Raw genomic sequence first — 23,815 nt, 5'->3', positions numbered from 1 at the left:
TGTCTTACTTGTTGAGCTATGATATTAATTAGCAGAAATGTATATTATCTGAAAATTCAGAAAGGTCCAATTTTCTTTTCTTACAGCTTCACAAAGGCAAGTCCATTACACTGCAGTCTCCCTAGAAAGTTTTATGAATCATTTCTACACATTTCTTACATAAAACTGCTCTTATGTAGCCTCCCTTAGGGAGACAGTAAGAAGAAACCTAATGCATCATGTATTTTCAATGTAACAATCATTGAGCTCAGACAAAAGACAATCACGAGAATTTTGTGGCCATCTTACAAGAGATGAGGTCAAAGCAGCGCCTGTCATCGGGCACCAGCTTCATCTGGCAGGTCAGAAGATTCACCCTGGTGGGTGGCTTAGTTTCGTCTGCATGGCAGATCTCGAGAAATCCCTCAGCGGTCACACGGCACCTCCTCTTCTGCCACACACGACGCATCTTTCCCTCCGACTTCTTTAACAGGTGGCCCGTCCGGGTCACCCCATGCTGCTTGTCACCTTGCATCTGGTGCAACGAATAGCCACCACCCTTGTCTGCACTCACTGACGACACGCTGGACTGAAATGTATCCAAGTGCATAAACTAAATTCATCACAGATTTTACAAATACATAAAATATCTGTAATTCAGTAACTATTGAAAATTACACAATGAATCAATGAAACCAGGATTTATGTTAATGGATTTATAAATACTTTTTAAAATATCATAATGCATTTTAGAAAGCCATTGCTGAACGTATTCTCAAAAAATCTTGCAACAGTAGTTGGTATGCTCTGTGTCACTATGGGATAAAAGGAAATTTTTCTAATCCACTTCAGAATTTACTGTCAGAGTCCTATAAGCACTTTCAGAATCACAACAGATATCTAAAATTAAATAATTATAATTCACATTAAGAAATTTTTCACCACTAGCAAGTGTGTAGAGCAGAAAAGTATGACTGTAATTCACTAGTGATTTATGAACCAATCTAACATCTAGCAGCAGCTTAAAGCTTGTACAAAATCCTAACTTATATGATCCCTGCTAGTTCACCCACAAACATAATCCCATAGGGATCATGAGGATAATGTTAGAATAATTACAGAAAGCACAGAGGCCTTCAAACAATCATTTTACCCGTGCTCCATACCTGAATGGAACAAGAAAAAACCCTAATAACTTTAAAGTCGGATGTACCCTCTGCCATGCACTTCACAGACGTTTATAGAGCAAAGATGTAGACATAAAACTGGTGATGTTTGCCCCTACACTTAAGAGCCATACATCACCAAGTGCATTAAACTCACATAAATGAAATGGTATCAGAGAAATCATTTCTGAAAACCTGAACCCAAAATGACAAACATATATTTATGCCAGATGGGAATTTGAACCTGTATCTCCAGCTTATTGTGAGCATTTGTCCTATAGCAAGAAACTCCAGCACTTATCCAAATTCCCCAATGGTGCTATTCCTGTGCACCACAAGAGATTCTTCCTAATTTTTATGTGGAAACAATAAAAATCTGAGTCAGGCCTGTTGGAGTGCTCAGGTAGTGTAACAGTTAACATGAATGGTTATGAAAGGAAAGAAATCTGTGTTCGACTCTCAGTCTACCACAAATTTTCATTTGTCTCAACATAACCACTCAGCTCTACTTTAATCTACTGAAAATGAAAGTTAAAATTATTGCTTTTACTTTCACATCAACTACAGTAAGAAAGTTTGTTGAAGTAACAATGGTTTCTTCATTGGATAACTGCCTGTATCTTAAATCTCAGATGATCAATTGTTTGGAGAGAACTCTGACAATCTTGCACCTCCACTGCATGTGAAATACTATAGTTCACTAACATTTTTCCCTTGTTCCCACCTATCCTTCCCTTGACAAACTAACAATCTCAGTGAAATTGACAAATTGTATTTGTCACTTAATGCAACATTTTTCCACAGCCTATCATAAAAAAGAAAAAAAATAATAATGCTGCTGTTATCTCCGGGATTGTCACAACATAGAACAAACTGCAGTTCTTACACATTACACATCTTACCTGTGATTAATAACAATGCACCATTAAACACTAAATAGAAAACCTAATCGCATAATTGAAGCACTATCCATCAGAATCTATTCAGTGAATTATCTATCAAATACAGCATATCTACTTTCAGGTGTTTGAAATGTATTCTCTGAGCAGAACAAAAATAAAGGGTGATTCAAAATGAATATGTGGCTTTTAAGGCTTTGTAGTATTTATTACATTCAACTTACAGGTACAAATAATAAATCAAATGAAAGAGCAACTCAAAAGGTTTTGTTTGTATACCTGTGAAGGTTTTGTTTGTGCACAAAGGGAAGAGAATGGAACAACTGATAATTACTAAAGAACACGCTGAGTGAGTGACAGTCTTTCACGGGTAGGTTCAAGAAATCAGTTCGGGAGGCTAGTCGTGAATTAGCAATTCCAGAGACACCTGGGTGAAGACTTGTAAGGCAACACTTACAACTATGTCCTTATTGTATGCAGTTGTTACAATTCCTAAGGCCTATAGACTACAATTTATGTGCCAATTTTGTAAGAAAGGTTGCTGTATGTTGATAAAGATTTTCCTGATTTGTCATCTTCAGTGATGAACTCTCTTTTCACCTAAGTAGAAATGTGAACACACATGATATACACATCTGAGGAGTCAAAAATCCCCATGGAATGGTACAGTTGCAATTAAACCTCACAAATTCAGTGGTTTTTGTGGCATATCCCGGCAGAAAGTTTATTGGCCTTTCTTTTTTGACGAAGCAACAGTAACTGGTGTTTCTTATCTTGATGCGCTAGAACTATGGCTCTTTCCTCAACTGAAAGAAGCTAAACCACAGTACTTTATTTGTCAGCAAGCACCACCTTGCTGGCATAACTCAGTATGCGGTTGGTTAAATGGCGTACCACTGAATTAGGCAGAAGTGGTCAGGTGACAGAGTGCATTTTGCAGGAACCTCCATGTTCACACAAGATTTGAAGCCATAAGATTTTTACCATTGGCAGTTTATAAACAATCATGTGTATGTGCCACCACTACTAATTGGTATACCTCACTTTAAAAACAGCATTGTTGCAACACTTACTCTGGACACACCGATCAACGTTTGGGAAAAACTCAGCAGTCAAATTGATGTGTGATGAAAGGTGCTCAAAATTGAACATTTGTAAGAAAAACTGTTTGAACTGCTCTTTCATTTGATGTATTATTTATAGTTGTAAACTGAACGTAACAAATGCTACTTCAAAATAATGCTGTGGTGTATTAATAGCAACAGATATATCGAGGCCCAGTAAAACATCATAAACACAAAAAGAAGCACAGAGTCATTTGTCAAAGTGTATGATTATAAATTACTCAAAGGGTGAAATTCCACAGTCTAGTTGTATGTCCCAATTTTGTGATTAGGGGATGGGATGAATGCTCACTGTTTTAAGTGGGTACCTCTTCTGATCCAAAATAAGAAGCCTAGCTGAAATTACAGTTGTGCACACTGACAGACAGGAGCTAAAGTTCATGCCATTTACAAAAAGTTACTTTTGTCCAATTTATTGTTGTTCCTATATACTTCATCAGTTCAAAAAGTTCAATGGACTGGCTTTATTCCTGGCATAGAAGTGACATCAGCACAGTAACTATGGTGGCAGCTTGACTATGGAAACAACATATTTGTGTTCATCCGGTAAGTAGGCAACAAGAAGTGTTAAGCAGTGGATATGTGACCATAGTGTGCCAACATTGCTGTGTCACAAATCACAATGAAGCAACATCTCTAAACCATGTGTTCAAGACATTCTCCGGAATGTGTGTGCAAAATCTGTCCTGCACACCTTGACCCTAAACAAAAATGACGACACATGGACACCTGCCATGACTTCAGTGAAATGCAAAATATAGACAATTCTTTCCTGGAAAAAATGATCAAGGGTGACGGGACTTGGTGTTATCAATACAAAGTTGCCACAAAATGACAAAATGCAGAAATTCATGTGAAGGGTCAACATACTGATGACATAACCGACAATATGATGTACAAGTTGAACATCAAAAGAAGGACTTTTTTGAGAGTTTCACATGGTTGTATGAACATTCTGTGCTCCTAACAGAGTGTTTGGAGGGGGGGTTAGGAGGAAACCTGAAGCTTCAAAACCACAGCACAAGTTTCTTCAGTTTGACAGAAATGTGGCGAAAGTGCCATTTACCCTTCGCTATCTGTTCATCGTAAAAAAGAAATCCACTGATCCAGTGGCTGTTAGCAAAAATCATGACAGTCTAGCAATCTATCATCACACAGCTTTAAAAATGAATAAGACTGACAGCAGAGAAGAATAAGAAGTCTCAATACCTATTATATGATATTGTTTCACATAATCGATGGGTACTTCAAATTTGCTATAGAAAAACATTACAACACCATGCAGAAAGAATTTGTCGAAAGCCAAGGCATGGAGAATAAGATGAAACTGATGGTACATACAGTAAATTTTCTGAAGTTGCACTCGTTACTCTGCTGTCAATTGTGACAGTTTTCAATGGAACTGAATGAAGATTATGGGGCCTGTATGTATTTCTGAAAAGCAAGTTGGCTAAATCAAGGGGCATGCCTGGAACAATGTTTCAATTTAAAACCCAGTGTTGTTGAATATATGAAGAAGAAAGGAGAGCAAGATCAAAAATTAGAACTTCTAGAAGGGATTGCACACCTTGCATTTTAAGTGGACGTGATTGTGCACTGCCCAGAGTAAGTTACTGCAAGGTGAGAAAAGACTTATTTCTGATTTGAAAGGGACACATTTAAAAAGAGTACTGCATTCCGGAAAGGACAAATTCTGAAAAATAAAATATTTCTTTCCCCTAACTTCACAGGCATTAAAGAAAATGTGAGGGTTGAAGAATTAATTGTGGTCTTGAAAGACTTAAACATATAGTTTTTAAATGTTTTGAGGACACTGCCGATCTTACATCTGTTTTCTAGTCCATTTGCCATTTCAATTAAAAGTGCCATGTGCTTGCACAGATGGAAGTGATTGATCAGCGAGGTAATTCCCATTTTAAAGACAAATTCCTTGAATGTTAAAACTGTCCATGACACCCATATTAATTTCCTTGGATAGAGTTTCCATGTCTCCATAATGAGGTAGCAAAAGTGCTACAATATTTCGATCAACAAGTGTGTGTGAAAGCTTATTTCCAATTATGAAACTAAAGAAGTTGTAATTACGTGACAACTCAAAGGCAAAAATCTGTGAAACTGTCTGCGCCTGTCCCTATGCTGACAGTCCACATCACATAAAAATTATATTATGTATTCAGTGTGCCAAAAACAAATGAATAATACTGAAAATTTGTTTCATTTGTGATCTATGTTGTTGAGAAATATGAAATCAAGTTGTATCCAGAGCAACTGTATTGCCACTTAAACGCAGCACTTGTGTAGTTTCCACCCTATTGCCCCTCCTCACAATCCAGACAACATGATGTGGTGTGGAGGAAGTGTTCATGCAGGTGAGAGAGCTATGGCACATGTGAGAGAGCTACAGCACATGAGCAAGGGCACTGTTCATGTGCCGAATTCTTGGACATCCCTGCTGTAGACTGACAACCCAATCAAAATGCCTTCCCTTCTTTCAGGTAGCATATTCAAGAGGTTGTTAACATTTATAGATGTGTTCTCAGAAAAACCATATTTTATTGCTAATTTTGATAGAAGGTGAAATGAAAGTCTAGCTTTAAAACTGAGCTCTAGTTATCCCTTATGGAGCCATGCATAATGGTCTTGGTTGTGCATGTAAGCTACTTTGAGAGAGTTTTTGAAGACTTCCATGTGCATCATAAGAGATTTTGATACTTGGGCAATGTATTTTTCTGTATTTCATTTAAGAAAATGAGGTAATTTTGAGAACATTACACAAAAAATCCAAAACAAGGAGTAACAGTCAGGACATAAATGAATTATCAATCAAAGACAACTAAAAATTTATTTTGACAAAGTAAGAGATCAATAATGCTATTGGGGTGCAACACATTGAAGGTGTCAACGCAAGTATTATAAGTTTCGAAGTGCAGTTTGCAGAGCACTCTCTTCAGAAGTGCTACAGATAAAAAGTAACTGAAGGAATCAGCTTCAGATCTGTGAATCTGGAAGAAACAATAACTGCTGAAGTAAGCTGTTCTTCTTTAAGATCATTAATTACTGGTTCCATAAGAAAACTTACCATTACATTGGTGATAGTTAATTTATATTTAGTTTCAGAGCTTAAACACTTACATTTGACAAACTTTCAACTGTACAAGTAGCACTATCAGTCGATCTGAAATGCTGGTTGTTGCATCACAGTGTAATATTCAAATGCACCTACTCACTTGCAAGTTGTTTTTTGGTGACTGCAACTGTTTTTACCAACAGGTAGTTATGAATTTATGTCTAAACAGTCTATTTTGAACTCCAGCTTCACTTGTCTTTCACTTCAGACATGTTAGAAGTGATTTGTTGTTCATGTCGAGGATTAAATTTCATATAACAAACTATAAAGCCAACATTCTCACCCAGTGCTTTATGCACAGAACATTTTACAATAATTTATGTTTTATTTTCAATTAAAGTTTCCCATGCCACACATTATCATTTATCAAAATGGTGGATGCGAACACATATGCATTAACTTGCAACATATGACAGTATACACACATGACAATACTGCTGTGACAATTTAACACCTACGACAACACCTACAAGTTTCTGATAAAATTGGTATTTTGAATACATTATGGGGTCTAATTTTCCCAAGATAATCCAGCACAATGCCAACATTTCTCAAATTAATGTAACGATAGTTCTAATGCAAGGAATTTTTTTCCAGTGGAGAAGAGGGGGGAATAATGTTATGGAAGGAGGCATCCTCTACAATCAGACGATTACCGTGCTTTAAAAATAAATCGTAAAGGGACACTACACAAAAGGAAAATTCAGGACCATTATGTGGTAAAAGTTATTGTTTCATAGTTTTTTTATAATACTTGTTGTTCATAACGTGTATCAAAATACTCATTGGAGCCTTGTCCACTGTCTAACTTAGGTTTCTGGACTTACCTTGCAGTTTCAGTTTTTGCAAAATCTACATAAGGTCCTGACTGACTGATTCATATTGCCCAGTCCAAATTGCGAAGGATAGAAGCTTGAAATGTGGAGATGGTGTTGATCTTATACTGTAGATGTTGTTTAAGAAGGGATTTTTCAAAATTCCACTCCTAATGGGGAGAAAGAACATGAAAGGTTTTTTGAAAATATGTTGCTATCAAGGCAATTTTGAAGCTAGAACTACAAAAATTTGTATTTGGTTTCTCTATCAGAAATAATGAAATGTGTTTTTCAGCATTTTTTGGAAATTTAACTCCTATGGGGGTGAAACAGTGGTTGAAAGTTTTTTTTTTTTTTTTTTTTTTTTTAAATACATCATTATTAAAGAACTACTGCAGTATCTTTAAAGCTGTATCAATGAAATTGGTTACAAATAAAAAAGAACATGTTTTGCTGTTCTTCGAAATTCAACCCTTGTGTGTGCGAAATAGGGAATGATATCTCTAACGAAAATATATAATTGTGAAAGAAATTTTAAAACTCAATATACGAAAATTCCATTTCATTTATCGGTTAAAAATAAAAAAAATACACGTTTCACTGTTTTCGGAAATTCAACTCCTATGGGAGTGAAATAAGGGATGAAACTTGTTATGAAAATATTTCATTGTGCCAGCATTTTTCAAGGTAAATATGTGGAAATTTGTATTTCGCTTCTCTGTTAAAATAAAAATTACGCATTTCTCTTTAGGGGTGAAATATTTTATTAATATATTTCATTGTGAAAGCATTTTTCAAGTTAAATCTTTGAAAACTGGTATTTGACTTCTGAGTTAGAAATGAAAAAAATGCGCGTTTCGCTGTTTTTGGCAATTCAACCCCTCAACGAGAGAAATAGGGCCAGACTGATTCACTGACTCATCACTGCCGAGCCGTAAGCACCAAGGATAGAAACTTGAAATTTGGAGATTGTGTGGATGTTATACTGCAGGCATCGTTTAAGAAGAAGCTGTTTGAAAATCCACTCTTATGGGGGTGAAATAGGAGATCAAAGGTTTTTGAAGATATGTCGCTATTAAGACAATTTTGAAGTTAGAACTATAAAAACTGATGTTTGGCTCCTCAGTGAGATATAAAAAAGAATATGTGTTTCTGGATTTTTGTAAATTGAACCCCTAAGTGGGTAAAATAATGCGTGAACTTTTTTTAAAAAAATCGTTATTAAAGAACTCTTAATGTATTTCAAAGCCACAGCAATGAAAACTGGTATTTGACTTCTCAGTCGGAAATAAAAAAAATATGTGTTTCAATGTTTTCGGAAATTAAATTCCCTAAGAGATTGATATACAGGGTGAAAAGTTTTATGAAGTTATTTCATTAAGAAAGCATTTTTAGAGCTAAATCTATGAAAATTAGCCTTTCACCTCTCGGTTAGCTATAAAGAAATATGTGTTAGGGGATATAAATTTCTAGGAAAATATCACAATAAGGAACGATGAAGAAAAAGGTTGGACTCCAGCTAGCAGAATAGCTTCATGGTAATTGGAAATACAACGCTTCTATGACCTTAATCAGTGCGAAAACTTTAGAAGGTCTTGCAATTTGTGAGCAACATAAAAATTCGATTAAAGAAAAACGAAAAAGATCTGTTCAGACTGTAGAGTCTACGCGAGTGAAGGAGAGGGCATTAAGCGGGTGTAGACTACACAAAGTGCACAGCCGTAGACATCAGGCTGCGCTACTGATGAGCCCGTTACCACAATCTATATTTCGCCTCGGCAGCTACACTCGCAACCGAATTATTCCCGCCGGGCATAACTTAGGCCTCGGGCTACGGTACAGTTCGCTCTGTCACCACAGTGAGGGAGTCCACTAGCCGTTTGTGCTGAATGTCGACGAGGTTAAAAATGGGAAGTGGAGTGGAAACTCTGTGTGGATGGCAGTCGAGGTGGTGCTCCGGCGCGCCTACCTCCTTGTCGATGCCGGGCGCGCTCCGGAGCAGCGACCGCAGCTCGGACAGCCTGCGGCGCTCCTCGTCCTGCTTCTGGCGGATCTTGTGCAGCTTCACCGACAGGTCGGCCACGTAGCTGCCGAAGTGCTCGATCGTCTTCAGCCCGTCCTGGAAGTAGCTGCAACACACGGGCCGCCCGGCCGCCGTTAACCGCCGCTCGCTAACACGCGCTAACGCTGCAGCCGCCACCGCCGCTCTGCCTGCGAAGCTACTGACTTGTCGCAGCACTGTCGTAAGCATAACGTCTCTTCTTTTGTTCTGCACATTCATTTTATTTAATCGCAGATCAGAAGAACGCTACGGATTCCAATAGCGCGGAATGTTTGCGCCCTTTAACACTAGTGCTGTAGAAGTGACGAATGAATTTTGTGTCGCATGGGTTCGCTATTGTCGAGACACATACTCTTTACAAGATACTCGTTTCTGAACGTCCCAATGCATAAATGTTTTTGAAATTTGTTGTGGGGCCTCTCTATGACTATGATTGTCGACTTTGCATTACTTAAACAAAAGAAAAAGAAAAAAAAAGACCGTTTGCTGCTTGTCCGCTACATAATGATTGCACTACACAACGAGAAAAAGTACTGTATTTTAAGCTAAGCCTACATGACATTGTGATATTAAGGATTGTAGCCGGCCGTGGTGGCCGAGCGGTTCTAGGCGCTTCAGCCTGGAACCGCGCGACCGCTACGGTCGCAGGTTCGAATCCTGCCTCGGGCATGGATGTGTGTCATGTCCTTAGGTTAGTTAGGTTCAAGTAGTTCTAAGTTCTAGGGGACTGATGACCACAATGTCAAGTCCCAGAGTGCTCAGAGCCATTTGAACCATTTTGAAGGATTGTAAACGAAAAATCAAAACAAATATTCAGTCTAGAAATGTTATATTTCACATTAAAGAGATCAATTCAACTACATCTACATCCATACTCCGCAAGCCACCTGACGGTGTGTGGCGGAGGGTACTTTTGAGTACCTCTATCGGTCCTCCCTGCTATTCCAGTCTCGTATTGTTCGTGGAAAGAAGGTTGTCGGTATGCCTCTGTGTGGGCTCTAATCTCTCTGATTTTATCCTCATGGTCTCTTCGCGAGATATACGTAGGAGGGAGCAATATACTGCTTGACTCTCGAAACTTTAACAAAAGCCCGTACCAAGCTACTGAGCGTCTCTCCTGCAGAGTCTTCCACTGGAGTTTATCTGTCATCTCCGTAACGCTTTCGTGATTACTAAATGATCCTGTAACGAAGCGCGCTGCTCTCCGTTGGATCTTCTCTATCTATTCTATCAACCCTATCTGGTACGGATCCCACACTGGTGAGCAATATTCAAGCAGTGGGCGAACAAGTGTACTGTAACCTACTTCCTTTGTTTTCGGACTGCATTTCCTTAAGATTCTTCCAATACATCTCAGTCTGGCATCTACTTTACCGACGATTAATTTTATATGGTCATTCCATTTTAAATCACTCCTAATGTCTACTCCCAGATAATTTATGGAATTAACTGCTTCCAGTTACTGACCTGCTATATTGTAGCTAAATGATAGAGGATCTTTCTTTCTATGTATTCGCAGCACATTACACTTGTCTACATTGAGATTCAGTTGCCATTCCCTGCACCATGCGTCAATTCGTTGCATATCCTCCTGCATTTCCGTACAATTTTCCATTATTACAACCTCCCGATATACCACAGCATCATTCGCAAAAAGCCTCAGTGAACTTCCGATGTTATCCGCAAGGTCATTTATGTATATTGTGAATAGCAACGGTCCTACGACGCTCCCCTGCGGCACACCTGAAATCACTCTTCGGAAGACTTCTCTCCATTGAGAATGACATGCTGCGTTCTGTTATCTAGGAACTCTTCAATCCAACCACACAATTGGTCTGATAGTCCATATGCTCTTACTTTGTTCATTAAACGACTGTGGGGAACTGTATTGAATGCCTTGCGGAAGTCAAGAAACACGGCATCTACCTGGGAACCCGTGTCTATGGCCCTCCGAGTCTCGTGGACGAATAGCGCGAGCTGGGTTCCACACGATCGTCTTTTTGGAAACTCATGCTGATTCCTACAGAGTAGATTTCTAGTCTCCAGAAAAGTCATTATACTCGAACATAATACGTGTTCAAAAATTCTACAACTGATCGACGTTAGAGATATAAGTCTATAGTTCTGCACATCTGTTCGACGTCCCTTCTCGAAAACGGGGATGACCTGTGCCCTTTTCCAATCCTTTGGAACGTTAAGCTCTTCTAGAGACCTACGGTACACCGCTGCACGAAGGGTGGGTGGGGGGGGGGGGGGGGGGGGAAGTTCCTTCGCGTACTCTGTGTAAAATCGAACTGGTATCCCATCAGGTCCAACGGCCTTTCCTCTTTTGAGCGATTTTAATTGTTTCTCAATTCCTCTTTCGTCTATTTCGATATCTACCATTTTGTCATCTGTGCGACAATCTAGAGAGGGAACTACCGTGCAGTTTTCCTCTGTGAAACTGCTTTGGAAAAACACATTTAGTATTTCGACCTTTAGTCTGTCATCCTCTGTTTCAGTACCATTTTGGTCACAGAGTGTCTGGACATTTTGTTTTGATCCATCTAGGGCTTTGACATAAGACCAAAATTTCTTGGGATTTTCTACCAAGTCAGTACACAGAACTTTACTTTCGTATTCATTGCTCTACTAATCACTGATAAAGAACATTTAAGGACAGAAAAACTGTCTAACTTATAAAATGTAATAAACAAAGCGGGCATGATACCTAATTTCGTTATAGCATACCTAATTCTGTGATACTATAAAGGGTAATGTACCAAAGAGTACGTAGTCTCAAAGAGAGTGCAGATTGCGTTCCGGACATCTGACTAAACTGATCAGCTGGCCAATAACGTAGTTCGGTTCGGAGTGGTATCAGAAACGCCTCGTAGAAGTTGTGTGAAGAATTCCTGTGTTTCCGAAGTGAAACAGGTATGAATCACTTTTCAGCTTTCTTGGTGTAGTTCTGGTACTCTGTTGGGTCGTGGAGGTGACCAAACAGCGAAGTCATCGTTTCCATCCATTTAGGGAAGAATGCTGAAGGAAGCCGACCGCGCCCTTTCAAATGAACCATTCCGGCGTTTGTCTGAAGCGATTTAGGGAAATCACGGAATACCTAAATCAGGATGGCCGGACGCGGGTTCGAACCGTTGTCCTCGCGAATGCGAGTCCAGTGTGCTAATCACTGCGCCACATAGCTCGGTCTCTCTTTAGGGCACAGCTGCAAATTTCTACCTCTTGAGTGCGCTGTGGAGTCCGAAGGATAGGTTTTGTTTCTGGATGACTGAATTAAGGACGAAAATCGGACAGGAAGCTCATCTACACTGAAGAGCTGCTGAATCAGGCGAGACAATGAACTGAAAATAGAAAAAGCAAACAAAGGTTGTCGTTGCTCTTGGTATGTAGGCGCCTGCTTTAAGGAAAAGACTGAATGTTGTGAGTAGAGAACATAGATTTTGGCGTTTACAGGGGACTGGATCCAATTCGTTAAGTATGGGAGATGGTGGCACGAACAGTGCTTTTCATTTGAGGGTGATAATGTGTGCATTTGTGACATTCGCTAAATGTGTACTCTTTGGGCATGTTTTACGTACTGTTCAATAAAAGTATTACCTCTGTGTTGCTGTAGTTTTCTGAACATGCAGATTTTGTGTCAATAAATACAAACCTAAAAGGATTTTGATTTCCTATCGATAATAACCCAGATATTTACGGTTATTCCGTCACTGCGCACTCTTGTGTAAAGCTCCCCTACTTAAATTAGTGATTATGTTCTTAATTCCGTGACGTTTTTCTTTTCACGTGTTGAAGTTCACTTAACGTATTTCAGCATCAGTATCTCTGTCCACTAACGTTTGCACAAATATTACACATAAATACAGTAGCATCAGGTGAACCGATTGAATGACAACTTTCATGGACTCATGGCAGACAAAAACAACACTGAATCCAAGGACTTTTATTCTTTCCACAGCTATAGCTCCCTTTACAAGTAGCGCATACGTCATCATTTCTTTTGTTATTTGACTTCTGTTTTCCCTTACACACTGGTTTAATACTGTGCTACAATGGTTAGTGCCTATTCGGTTAATCAGGCCGAACCCTATTTCCTGCATTTGCATTATGAAGTTATGAGCATTTATTATGGAGTTATGAACTTCCAGTTTACTAGTAAGGGCAAATGGTTATATATTTTGCCAATATCACAACCACTGCGGTCTACATATTCTGTTAAAGTACTCCATGAAATGTAGAAACGTTTAGAAACTTTGCATATAGACCACTTTTCTCCTAAAACCTTCTGATGTGCTCCACGACGGAATAAGATTATCTTCTCTTGCTCACATAACCTATTTTTGGCTTCCCTTTCTTCGCATATTTGATTAGAGATGGAGCCATTCTTCCTGAAAATGACACAAACGTGACGATTTGTTACCCAACTATGATGACCAATATTATAAGTGTGTTACACTGGTAATACAACGTAATGTAAGTGTCTGACTACTTGAAAAACTTGCCTTGGAAGTTGTATTGCAGGATCAGTGTAGCAAACTACACAAAAAACAATAAACTATCTGTTCCGCACACAGCGTTCATTTCCGTCCAGCATGTCTTTCCCGTGTAAAAAAGGCCAACCTTACCAAAGGACAAAAAATGTTTCTGCCACCACGAAATAAAGCATGTCACGGAATTACTACTACATGTATAAATGTACTATATCATGCACACTGTATCATTGTTATTATCGTTAATGCGAACTCATATCAACAGTGTTAGGAACCGTAGTAAAATAGAACTAATCCCTCCATTCAGCTAAGATCACAATTTAATTTTACACTCGTTACGTACGTAGATCGGACTATGTCGTCGACGTACAGTTCCGGCATATGTCATACCAGCTACTGTCCGTGCATGGCGTTCGAATTTGCAGGACTGTAACAGGCCAGTTGACACACTACGGTTTCCGCCGGACGGCGAATTGCTGTGTCCCCGTCTATTGTTGACGTTTAAAAGTGTAAAGGTATGGCCACACGATGCCTTTTCTCTGTTTAATTTGGCAAATACGTATAAATTTCCTCCGTACCTTGGTGAATATGTGGTGTAAAAATAAACTTAACAGTGGAAAATGAAGACAATTTAACACTCTACAAAGATCATACTGCTTTTTGTCGAAGGGCGCAAGGGAAAGAAATATGCAGAAAAACTGAAAAATTTCCAAACTTTCGCAGTTCTGGAGGTTGACAAGTTATATTACGCTACAGAGTACGTAGATAAAGCATACTAACAGTTCTGAGAAGACTGACCTTTTGTAAGGTACACCCCTCCCCCCTTTTGGAGTGCCTGCCACCTATATAGTGCCTCACACACTGAACCACGAGGCCTGTTGTCACTGAGCGTCTCCTGTGTGTATGAATTTGAGCATGCGGTTATCTGCATTTATTCCCACATATACTATTTGCACGTATAAGTGACGTTATGTTCTTTAGTACATGGAGCATAGAATACTTAAACGAAATCAAGAGTCAAAGAATAAGACATAGAATTACGAGTGTCATGGAATATTTCCGTACACTGCCACTCTGCTTGTCGTCGTGATAGCCTACATGATTTCCCCCCCCCCCCCCCCTTCCCCTGTGTCAACGGTATCTGAGGTTGAACCGGACTGATGTCGTGCACGCTTTGTCATTGTGTTTTTGGAAACCGGGTATCTTATTTCTGAACTCGGCGGTACCAGCGGGTCGCGGGGGAGCTGTACTCTGCGCCACTTTCTTCATCACAGCAACCTTGGTTGTAATACCTTGTCGGCATCATGCTGGACATGTGTATCTTCAGGTACAGTATCTTCAGGTACAGTATCTTCAGGTACAGTACCTTCTGGTACAGTATCTTCAGCAGTCGCGGGGCCGACTGTCTTCATTGAATCTTGTGTATCGTAGAAGGCAGGTTTGAATCTGTACCACCGTATCCATTGACAAATACCCTTTATGTCTATCATTGAAGTGTTGTTGCTTCTACCAAGTACTATACGTGGCAGCAGCAGTGGCTTTCGCACCGTGTTGTTCTGTATGAATACACGATTGCAGCTAGAGAGGTCCTCGAATACGAACGGGTGTTGTCCAGTTTGTTCTCTAGGTGTCACTGACTGGAGTTATCGGACGTGCGTCCGTAATTTGGTGACAAACTGTGATGCATCGACCATATTATAAACGCCACATTATGCCATATGCACGAACTCCACTGTTAGGCCCAGCGTACACTAATTCAGCTGCTGTAGCCTTCAGGTCGCTCTCAAATGAAGTACGGATACCACGGAGCACGATGGGCAATGTCTCCATTCAATTTTGTGTAGCATGACACCAAAGGCCTGCCTTGAGTTGGCGCTTCAGGGTGTGCCGTCGCCAGTGGAAATATTGCAAAAAAACTCGAACGTGATATTTAAAAACAAATAAAGTGGACCAGAGATTTTATCTCGACACAAAATATTATGTTGTGTGTGTATTATTATTATTATTATTATTATTATTATTATTATCATATAAGATACTGAAGAGACTGTCGATTGCAAAGAATAATGATTATAGACCACACAAACAATGGACATTTAATCTGGAGAACAACTGTGTTCGATTGTCTTCTTTTATCAGCTGACTCTCTCTCTCTCTCGTCTGCAGTATGAGAAGACGGACGTATTGCTCCGCTGCTGTTGAATGTAAGCTCAGTTGTACCATTAATCTCATAATACATTAGTTTAACGTTATTGTCACTTTTATTTGTAAGAGGTGAGCCCTATCTCATGTCTGCTTCCTTTAAATACCAAGATTTTGAGTAATTTTCAGCGCAACAATTGCAGCCGTCGCTGCAGCCCTAGACGCCATTATGTGGCAATCGTAATTCATAAAATTCGCGGAAGCGAAGAATTCTCCCGCTAAAATTATAACAAATATTTTCTCCACAGCCAACTCACGCAGCAGCAGTAGACGTTGTTTTAAGATTTTCATTTTCAATTCTTGGTCGAGATCCAGAGCCACAACTCGGACTACAACAAATTGTTAAAAGTGGTAAGAAATAATTCTCTCGCGCGTGTGTTGGCAGTTGCAAATAATAATCAAAGATCTCATGCCCGAGAAGAAATATTTAGCCGAGGCAAAAATATCAAAAGATTATTTCAGTTCGTAACTTAAATGTAAAGTATTTCAAGATTAGTTCGTGAACAATAAGTTTGCTCAGGATTAATCTTTATTAACCAACCAATGATAAAAAAAGGTAATTTAAATTCATACCTTAACCATTTTAAAGAGTCCACCACGTCACACAACATCTAAATACCTTATTATACTTTTTTTATTATTAACAGTGATACGTTAACAAAGGGTCCTACTATTCCGTTTGCTGCCGGCTGATAAGCAGTAGTGCCAATGGGCTCAATGCCCAACAAGCCAGCCATTGCTCTGAATAAGTACGTCTCGACTTGGTGTCTTTGATCCGCCGTACTGCGTGCCGGCACGCTAGACCGGGCAATCCATCTGCGGAAAACCGTTTGTGCTACCGTCACGGCTGTAATGTCTTTCATAGGAAAAGCTTCTGGCCATCTTGAAAATCGGCCCACGACCATGAAGCAGTAGCTGTAGCTTTCTGATACGTATAGGGGCCCAGAATGTTTGCGTACACGAGTTCAAAGCGCTGACTTCGTGGTAGGAATGTGCCTGTGTCTTGACGTGTCGAGTGATCTTATTTTTCTGGCACGCCATGCAGTGTCTGATAAATATCTTGCAGTCGACGTCCATTCCTAGCCACACGAAACTCTGAGCGATTTCACTGTTCCTTGGACCCCGGGATGACCCAGGTTGGGTACTGATGCAATTGGTTGTGACCGAAACTGGTGAGTTATGAATGGTCGTACTTTTGCTCCAGACACGTCACAGTACAATACGACATTTGTTGCTATTACAGAAACGCGTTGAAACTTTAACCCTGCTCGGTGATCCAACAACGTGCGTAGCTCATCATCGCGCTGCTGGGACTGAGCGAGGACCTTGTAATCAGTTGTTGTTATAGCTTCAACACGTGACAGAGCATTTGCTGCATATTCAGCTTTCCTTGCACATATACTATGTTAGTCGTAAATGACTGATATAGTCCAAATGTCGAAGTTGTCTTAGTGATACCTTCTCAGGTTTCATACTGAAAGCGCATGTCAACGGTTTATGGTCCTTGCGTATGGTAAAGTGTGGACCTACTAACGGATATCCAAACTTCCTAATCGCACCATAGGCGGCGTACAGTTCTCGATCGTAAGGTGCCCAGCGTTGCTGTGATAGTGACAGCTTGTGACTAAAGGACGCGAGTGGCTGTCAAGCATGTTCACTTCACCTTGTACAGCGCCAATAGCGGTAGCTGACTCAGCTACGATGGGCGCAAGTGGAGCCCGTGACATTGGGTTAGGTAACTGCGTAGCCTCTGCTAACCTTGTTTTTACCCCTTGGAAAGCAGTATCTGTTTCGTTTGTTTATTGTACACTGGTATTTGGCTTCGGTGAGCTCTTCAGAAGCTCATTCAGTGGAGCTGTTATTCAAATGGCTCTGAGCACTATGGGACTCAACATCTGTGGTCATAAGTCCCCTAGAACTTAGAACTACTTAAACCTAACTAACCTAAGGACATCACACACATCCATGCCCGAGGCAGGATTCGAACCTGCGACCGTAGCGGTCACGCGGTTCCAGACTGAAGCGCCTTTAACCGCACGGCCACACCGGCCGGCGAGCTGTTATTAGTGCATGGCTGCATATGAATCGATGATAAAAATTAATGATGCCGAGAGAACGACGTAGCTTCCTAACTGTAACGGAACAGAAATACTTGACTATGGCTTCCACCTTATCTTTAGGAAGTCGGATGCCACGGGGCTCGACTGTATATCCAAGAAAGTGGACCTCTGTCGCCTCGAAGGTACATTTCGAAGGATTAGTAACTAGGCCTTGCATACGCAACAGATCAAATATCTTCATTAAATGTCTTAGATGTTCAATTTCTGGCACACACATCGCTAAAATGTCGTCTATGTGAACATAATAGAAATCCAGGTCTCTTGCGTCTTCGTCCATAAAGCGTTAAAAAGCGTCCGGCGCATTACGCAGTCCAAAAGGTATTCTCACAAACTATAAAAGACCTTAAGATGTGGTTACAGCCGTATTGTGTATTTCTTCTGGTGCGACAGTAACCTGATAGTACGCTTGGACTAAGTCTATAGTAGAGAATATTTTCTTTCCGTGTATGCTGAAAGCAAAGTCTTGTATGTGAACCACCGGATACGGATCAGGAATGGTCCTCGCTTTGAGTAGGCGGTAATCGCCACACGGGAGCCATGTGTTGTTCTTCTTCGGCAGCACGTTTAATGGGGATCCCCAACTGCTACTGGAAGCTTGACAGTTACCTAGTGCCAGCGTGCAATAGAATTCCTACTTCGCGACTTTATTTTTGCCGGCGTTAGATGCCTAGGACGTGCGGAGGCTGGTGGTCCTGGTGTGGTAGGCACATGATGTACTGTGGTGTCCTTCACTGGTACCAGGGTGTGCGATTGTTTTGTGACCTCGGGGAACTTCCGTAACAGGTGCACTGTCACCGGGGTGACACAAAATAACTATCCTCAGCTATCCAGGTTAGCGGTGGAATCTATCAGTCCCCGATGTCGTATACCGGGGACCAGGCCGTAAAGACATAAGAAATCATCTCCTAGAATGGGCTGCCACGCATCAACCACTGTGAACTGCCATTCGAATTTGCTGCGTAATCCGAAATTGAGTAATAGTATCTCGTGCCCATATGCTCAGATTTGGAGTCGTTGGCGGCGAACAGGCAGTAAGGCTACACTTCACGTCTCCGTTGATTTCTCAATTCTGGCTTTGACAGCATCCATTCTGATGTCTTGCTCTTTCGCTGCCAGAATCATTCCTATTTCTCTTTGAGTGTTCCATCAGTGAGCCACAACTAGATTCTTTCCTTGCCTACTTTGCCTTCAATCTTCTCCAAAAAAGGTCTGTGCAGTGGTCTATTGGACCGCATGTTGTTCTGAGTTTGCAAAGCTGTTTTCCAGTACTGATTCTTTGTTCGCTGCATTATCAACTGCTTCCAGGTGTTAACTTCCTTCATTTCCTTTCGTACAATCCGCTAGTACCATTGTTTTCTTCTGCCACTGCCCATCAACCTACAAAAGCCCTCTATCAATTGATTTTCAGAGAAAGCGCAACCTGTTCACGTCACTGCGAGGATGCAGCTCATGATGAATTGCCACCGGTTTTCTAGTGTTCGTGTCCAACTTGTTTAGCTCTGCCTGTGTCCAGTTCACAATGCCACCAGGATAAGTGATACGAGGCATGACCGAGGTATTCAGGAATTTGATGGTATTACTATCCTTAAGTTTGGTATTCCATATTTTTCTGTCTGTCCGGATCTATTATTTGCTGATCACATACTTCAAACGTCTCTGCTTGGTGTTGGTTAGTTACGAAATGTCCCAGTATTTATAGGCTTTAGGCTTTTTGGCTTGCCCCTTTGGTATTAGCATGTCTTCGTTTTGCATGATCTTACCTTTCCTTAGTGACCATTATTATGTACGATGACTGCCCAATGCCTATTTCTTTCGTGTAGGTACTGTCTAACAATTAATGGCGGCATGGACAGATGTTGGAACAGTGTCGAACCCTGACCTCTCTTAGGACGTTTTTTTTCGCTTAAGAGCAATTGTCTTTTGTAAATGCAATGTCCAAGTAGCACAGTATTTCGAACTCAGTGGTAAAATGTAGCACCGTCTGCGACTAGCTGCGTAAATCAGTTTGCAGGCGCCGGGAGACGATGGCGTCTGTCCTCCCGCCTGGTAAAGCATTGTATATTAAAATAAAATGTAGGATACATGATTGCTGTACCTTCTTAAAATGAAAGAGGGCAACTGCTCAATTTAGTAAACGTGTGAATTTTTTGATATTCTAGGACAGACATCGGTTTTGAATTCAAACCGGAAAGTCAGGAAAAGGTCGGAACAACAGTGAAGAGAACTAAAGAGTCATATACTGAACTGACGGCAGGACAATTTGACTCTGGCACATATCACCGGCGAAAGGTACTCGCTATCATGCTAGATGGATGGCTCACAACTTGAGAAAAGTTTGCTAACCTGGAGATTCACGGATTTTACTGCATTATGTCGATGGGAATATGTGGGTGCAGACTCCGCCCACACTTGTCGCATACCCTGTATTCTTCATCATGGTGTCTGCCTTCTCAGCTCTTCCGTAATTAGGAGCAGACATTTGTTCTGTTGAAAACATTCCTACTGACGCCTCCTGTATCTACCAGACGAATATTATCGTCATTGTCGTCTGTGAACCCGCAAAACGGTTTACATGTTGCTCTATTTCTGCTGCAGGTCAACATTCCTTACTTTTTTATAGTAAACTCGCTCGCAGGAAACTACAGCATATACACTGACGAAAAAAAATCGCACCACCAAAAAATAATGTAGAGTAGTAAAATTTCGGGAATACATTTGTATAGGTAACGTATTTAAGTGATTAACATTCCAAGATCGCAGGTTCATGTAAACGCAAGGTATGCCATTGCAACTGCAAATTGCTGGTACCTTAATAACCAGTGTAACTGCAAAAATTTTGAATGCATGCAAGCGAATGTGAAAGCATTGTGGTGTACAAGTGCCGGATATAAGTTTGTGGGATGGAGTTCCATGCCTGTTGCACTTGGTCGGTCAATAAAGGGACGGTTGATGCTGGTTGTGGATGATGCTGGAGTTGTTGTCCGATGATTTTCCACAAGTGCTTGACTGAAGACAAATCTGATAATCGAGCGGGGCAAGGCAACATGTCCACAGTCCTTAAAGCATAATGGGTTACAAGAGCGGAATGTGGGCGAGAGTTGTAAAATAGAAACTGGAATGCTGTTCATGAATGGCAGCACAACAGGTCGAATCACCAAACTGCCAAACAAATTTGCAGTCAGGATGTGTGGGATAACAGCGAGATGCATCTGCCGTCATACTAAAGCGCTCTCCAGACCATAACTCGAGTTGTAGATCCAGGGTGTCTAGTTCTCAGACAGGCTGGTTGCAGGCCCTCAACTTCCATCCTACGAACCAACACTCGGCCATCACCGGCAGAATCGGCTTTCATCAGAAAACACGACACACTTCCACCCTATCCCCGAATTAACTCTCGCTTGACACCAATAAAGTCGCAACCGTGCTTTTTCTTTTTTTGGAGAGAGGACGGTGGGGGGGGGGGGGGGTGTTTCGAGGGGGGGGAGGGTGTCAGTGGAATGCACGCTACAGGGCGTCCAGCTCGAAGCTGTACTTGAAGTAACCGATTTGTAACAGTTCATTATGTCACTGTGGTGCCAACTCCTGCCCAAATTGGTGTTTCTGGTGCAGTACGAGGTGACAGAGCCATAAGCCGAATACGATGGTCTTCCTTCTCGGTAGTGCCACGTGGCCGTCCGGAACCCGGTCTTCTTGCGATCGTACATTCTCATGATCAACGCTGCAACCAGTCATGTACAGTGGCTTCTTTCCTGCCAAGTCTTTGTGCAATAACACAGAAGGAACATCCATCTTTTCGTAGCCCTATTACATGACCTCGTTCAAACTCAGTGAGATGTTGATAATAGCCCGCATCTCGTGGTCGTGCGGTAGCGTCCTCGCTTCCCACGCCCGGGTTCCCGGGTTCGATTCCCGGCGGGGTCAGGGATTTTCTCTGCCTCGTGATGGCTGGGTGTTGTGTGCTGTCCTTAGGTTAGTTAGGTTTAAGTAGTTCTAAGTTCTAGGGGACTTATGACCACAGCAGTTGAGTCCCATAGTGCTCAGAGCCTTTTGAACCATTTTTGTTGATAATAGCATCTTTGTCGCAGGCATTCTTGACTAACATTAACTTACCATGTCCAATCTCGGAGGTAATTAACGCTCACGACTGTTACAGCGTGTATTTAAAGTAAACCTGATTTGCATCCTCACAGTGGCGCTACTCTTGTGTGACTTGCGCGAAATTTGAATAGACGTCATCTTTCGGATGCAGAAACACGCCCACCACTTTTTGTTTGTCGCACAACTCCTTTTTTTCCCGTCGTAAATGAGATGCTGCAGGTGACGAAGAAATGTATGATGAAATAAAAGAAATTATTCAAATAGTGAAGGGAGCCGAAAATTTAACAGTCATGGGTGACTGGAATTCGGTAGTAGGAAAAGAGAGAGAAGGAAACGTAGTAGGTGAATATGGATTGGGGATAAGAAACGAAAGAGGAAGCCACCTGGTGGAATTTTGCACAGAGCACAACTTAATCATAACTAACACTTGGTTCAAGAATCATGAAAGAAGATTGTATACCTGGAAGAATCCTGGAGATACTAAAAGGTATCAGATAGATTACATAATGGTAAGACAGAGATTTAGGAACCAGGTTTCAAACTGTAAGACATTTCCAGGGGCAGATGTGGACTCTGACCACAATCTATTCGTTATGAACTGTAGATTAAAACTGAAGAAACTGCGAAAAGGTGGGAATTTAAGGAGATGGGACCTGGATAAACTGAAAGAACCAGAGGTTGTACAGAGTTTCAGGGAGAGCATAAGGGAACAATTGACAAGAATGGGGGAAAGAAATACAGTAGAAGAAGAATGGGTAGCTCTGAGGGATGAAGTAGTGAAGGCAGCATAGGATCAAGTAGGTAAAAAGACGAGGGCTAGTAGAAATCCTTGGGTAACGGAAGAAATATTGAATTCAATTGATGAAAGGAGAAAATATAAAAATGCAGTAAATGAAGCAGGCAAAAAGGAATACAAAGGAAGTGTAAAATGGCTAAGCAGGGATGGCTAGAGGACAAAGTAGAGTATGTAGAGGCTTATCTTACTAGGGGTAAGATAGGTACTGCCTACAGGAAAATTAAAGAGACCTTTGGAGAAAAGAATATCAAGAGCTCCGATGGAAACCCAGTTCTAAGCAAAGAAGGGAAAGCAGAAAGGTGGAAGGAGTATATAGAGGGTCTATACAAGGGCGATGTACATGAGGACAATATTATGGAAATGGAAGAGAGTTTAGATGAAGATGAAATGGGAGATATGATACTGCGTGAAGAGTTTGACAGAGCACTCAAAGACCTGAGCCGAAACTAGGCCCTGGGAGTAGACAACATTCCATTAGAACTACTGAGTCTTGGGAGAGCCAGTCCTGACTAAACTCTACCACCTGGTGAGCAAGATGTATGAGACACCCGAAATAACCTCAGACTTCAAGAAGAATATAATAATTCCAATCCCAAAGAGAGCAGATGTTGACAGATGTGAAAATTACCGAACTATCAGTTTAATAAGTCACGGTTGCAAAATACTAACGCGAATTCTTTGCAGAGGAATGAAAAAACTGGTCGAAGCCGACCTCGGGGACGATCAGTTTGGATTCCGTAGAAATATTTGAACACGTGAGGCAATACTGACCCTACGACTTATCTTAGAAGAAAGATTAAGGAAAGGCAAACCTACGTTTCTAGCATTTGTAGACTTACAGAAAGCTTTTGACAATGTTGACTGGAATACTCTCTTCAGATTCTGAAGGTGGCAGGGGTAAAATACAGGGAGCTGAAGGCTATTTACAATTTGTACA

At 41.0% G+C, this 23,815-nt stretch overlaps 1 protein-coding gene across 4 annotated transcripts in view; it reads right to left on the bottom strand.

The window, feature by feature from the left end:
- The window catches only part of LOC124790019 (arfGAP with SH3 domain, ANK repeat and PH domain-containing protein), a 679,824-nt gene that overhangs the window by 89,482 nt on the left and 566,527 nt on the right, over positions 1-23,815 (bottom strand). For all 4 annotated transcript variants that reach the window (XM_047257590.1, XM_047257597.1, XM_047257583.1 and 1 more), the window contains exons 6-7: positions 9,080-9,239; positions 289-568 (exon numbers count right to left, since the gene is read on the bottom strand). In XM_047257590.1, the coding sequence (XP_047113546.1) occupies positions 289-568; positions 9,080-9,239 (440 nt within the window). The remainder of the gene's footprint in view (positions 1-288; positions 569-9,079; positions 9,240-23,815) is intronic.

Source organism: Schistocerca piceifrons, chromosome 1 (assembly GCF_021461385.2).
Source record: "Schistocerca piceifrons isolate TAMUIC-IGC-003096 chromosome 1, iqSchPice1.1, whole genome shotgun sequence".
NCBI classification, from domain to species: Eukaryota; Metazoa; Arthropoda; class Insecta; order Orthoptera; family Acrididae; genus Schistocerca; species Schistocerca piceifrons.
Note: the sequence above shows the minus strand (reverse complement) of the source record. Positions and strands in the feature narration are given on the sequence as shown.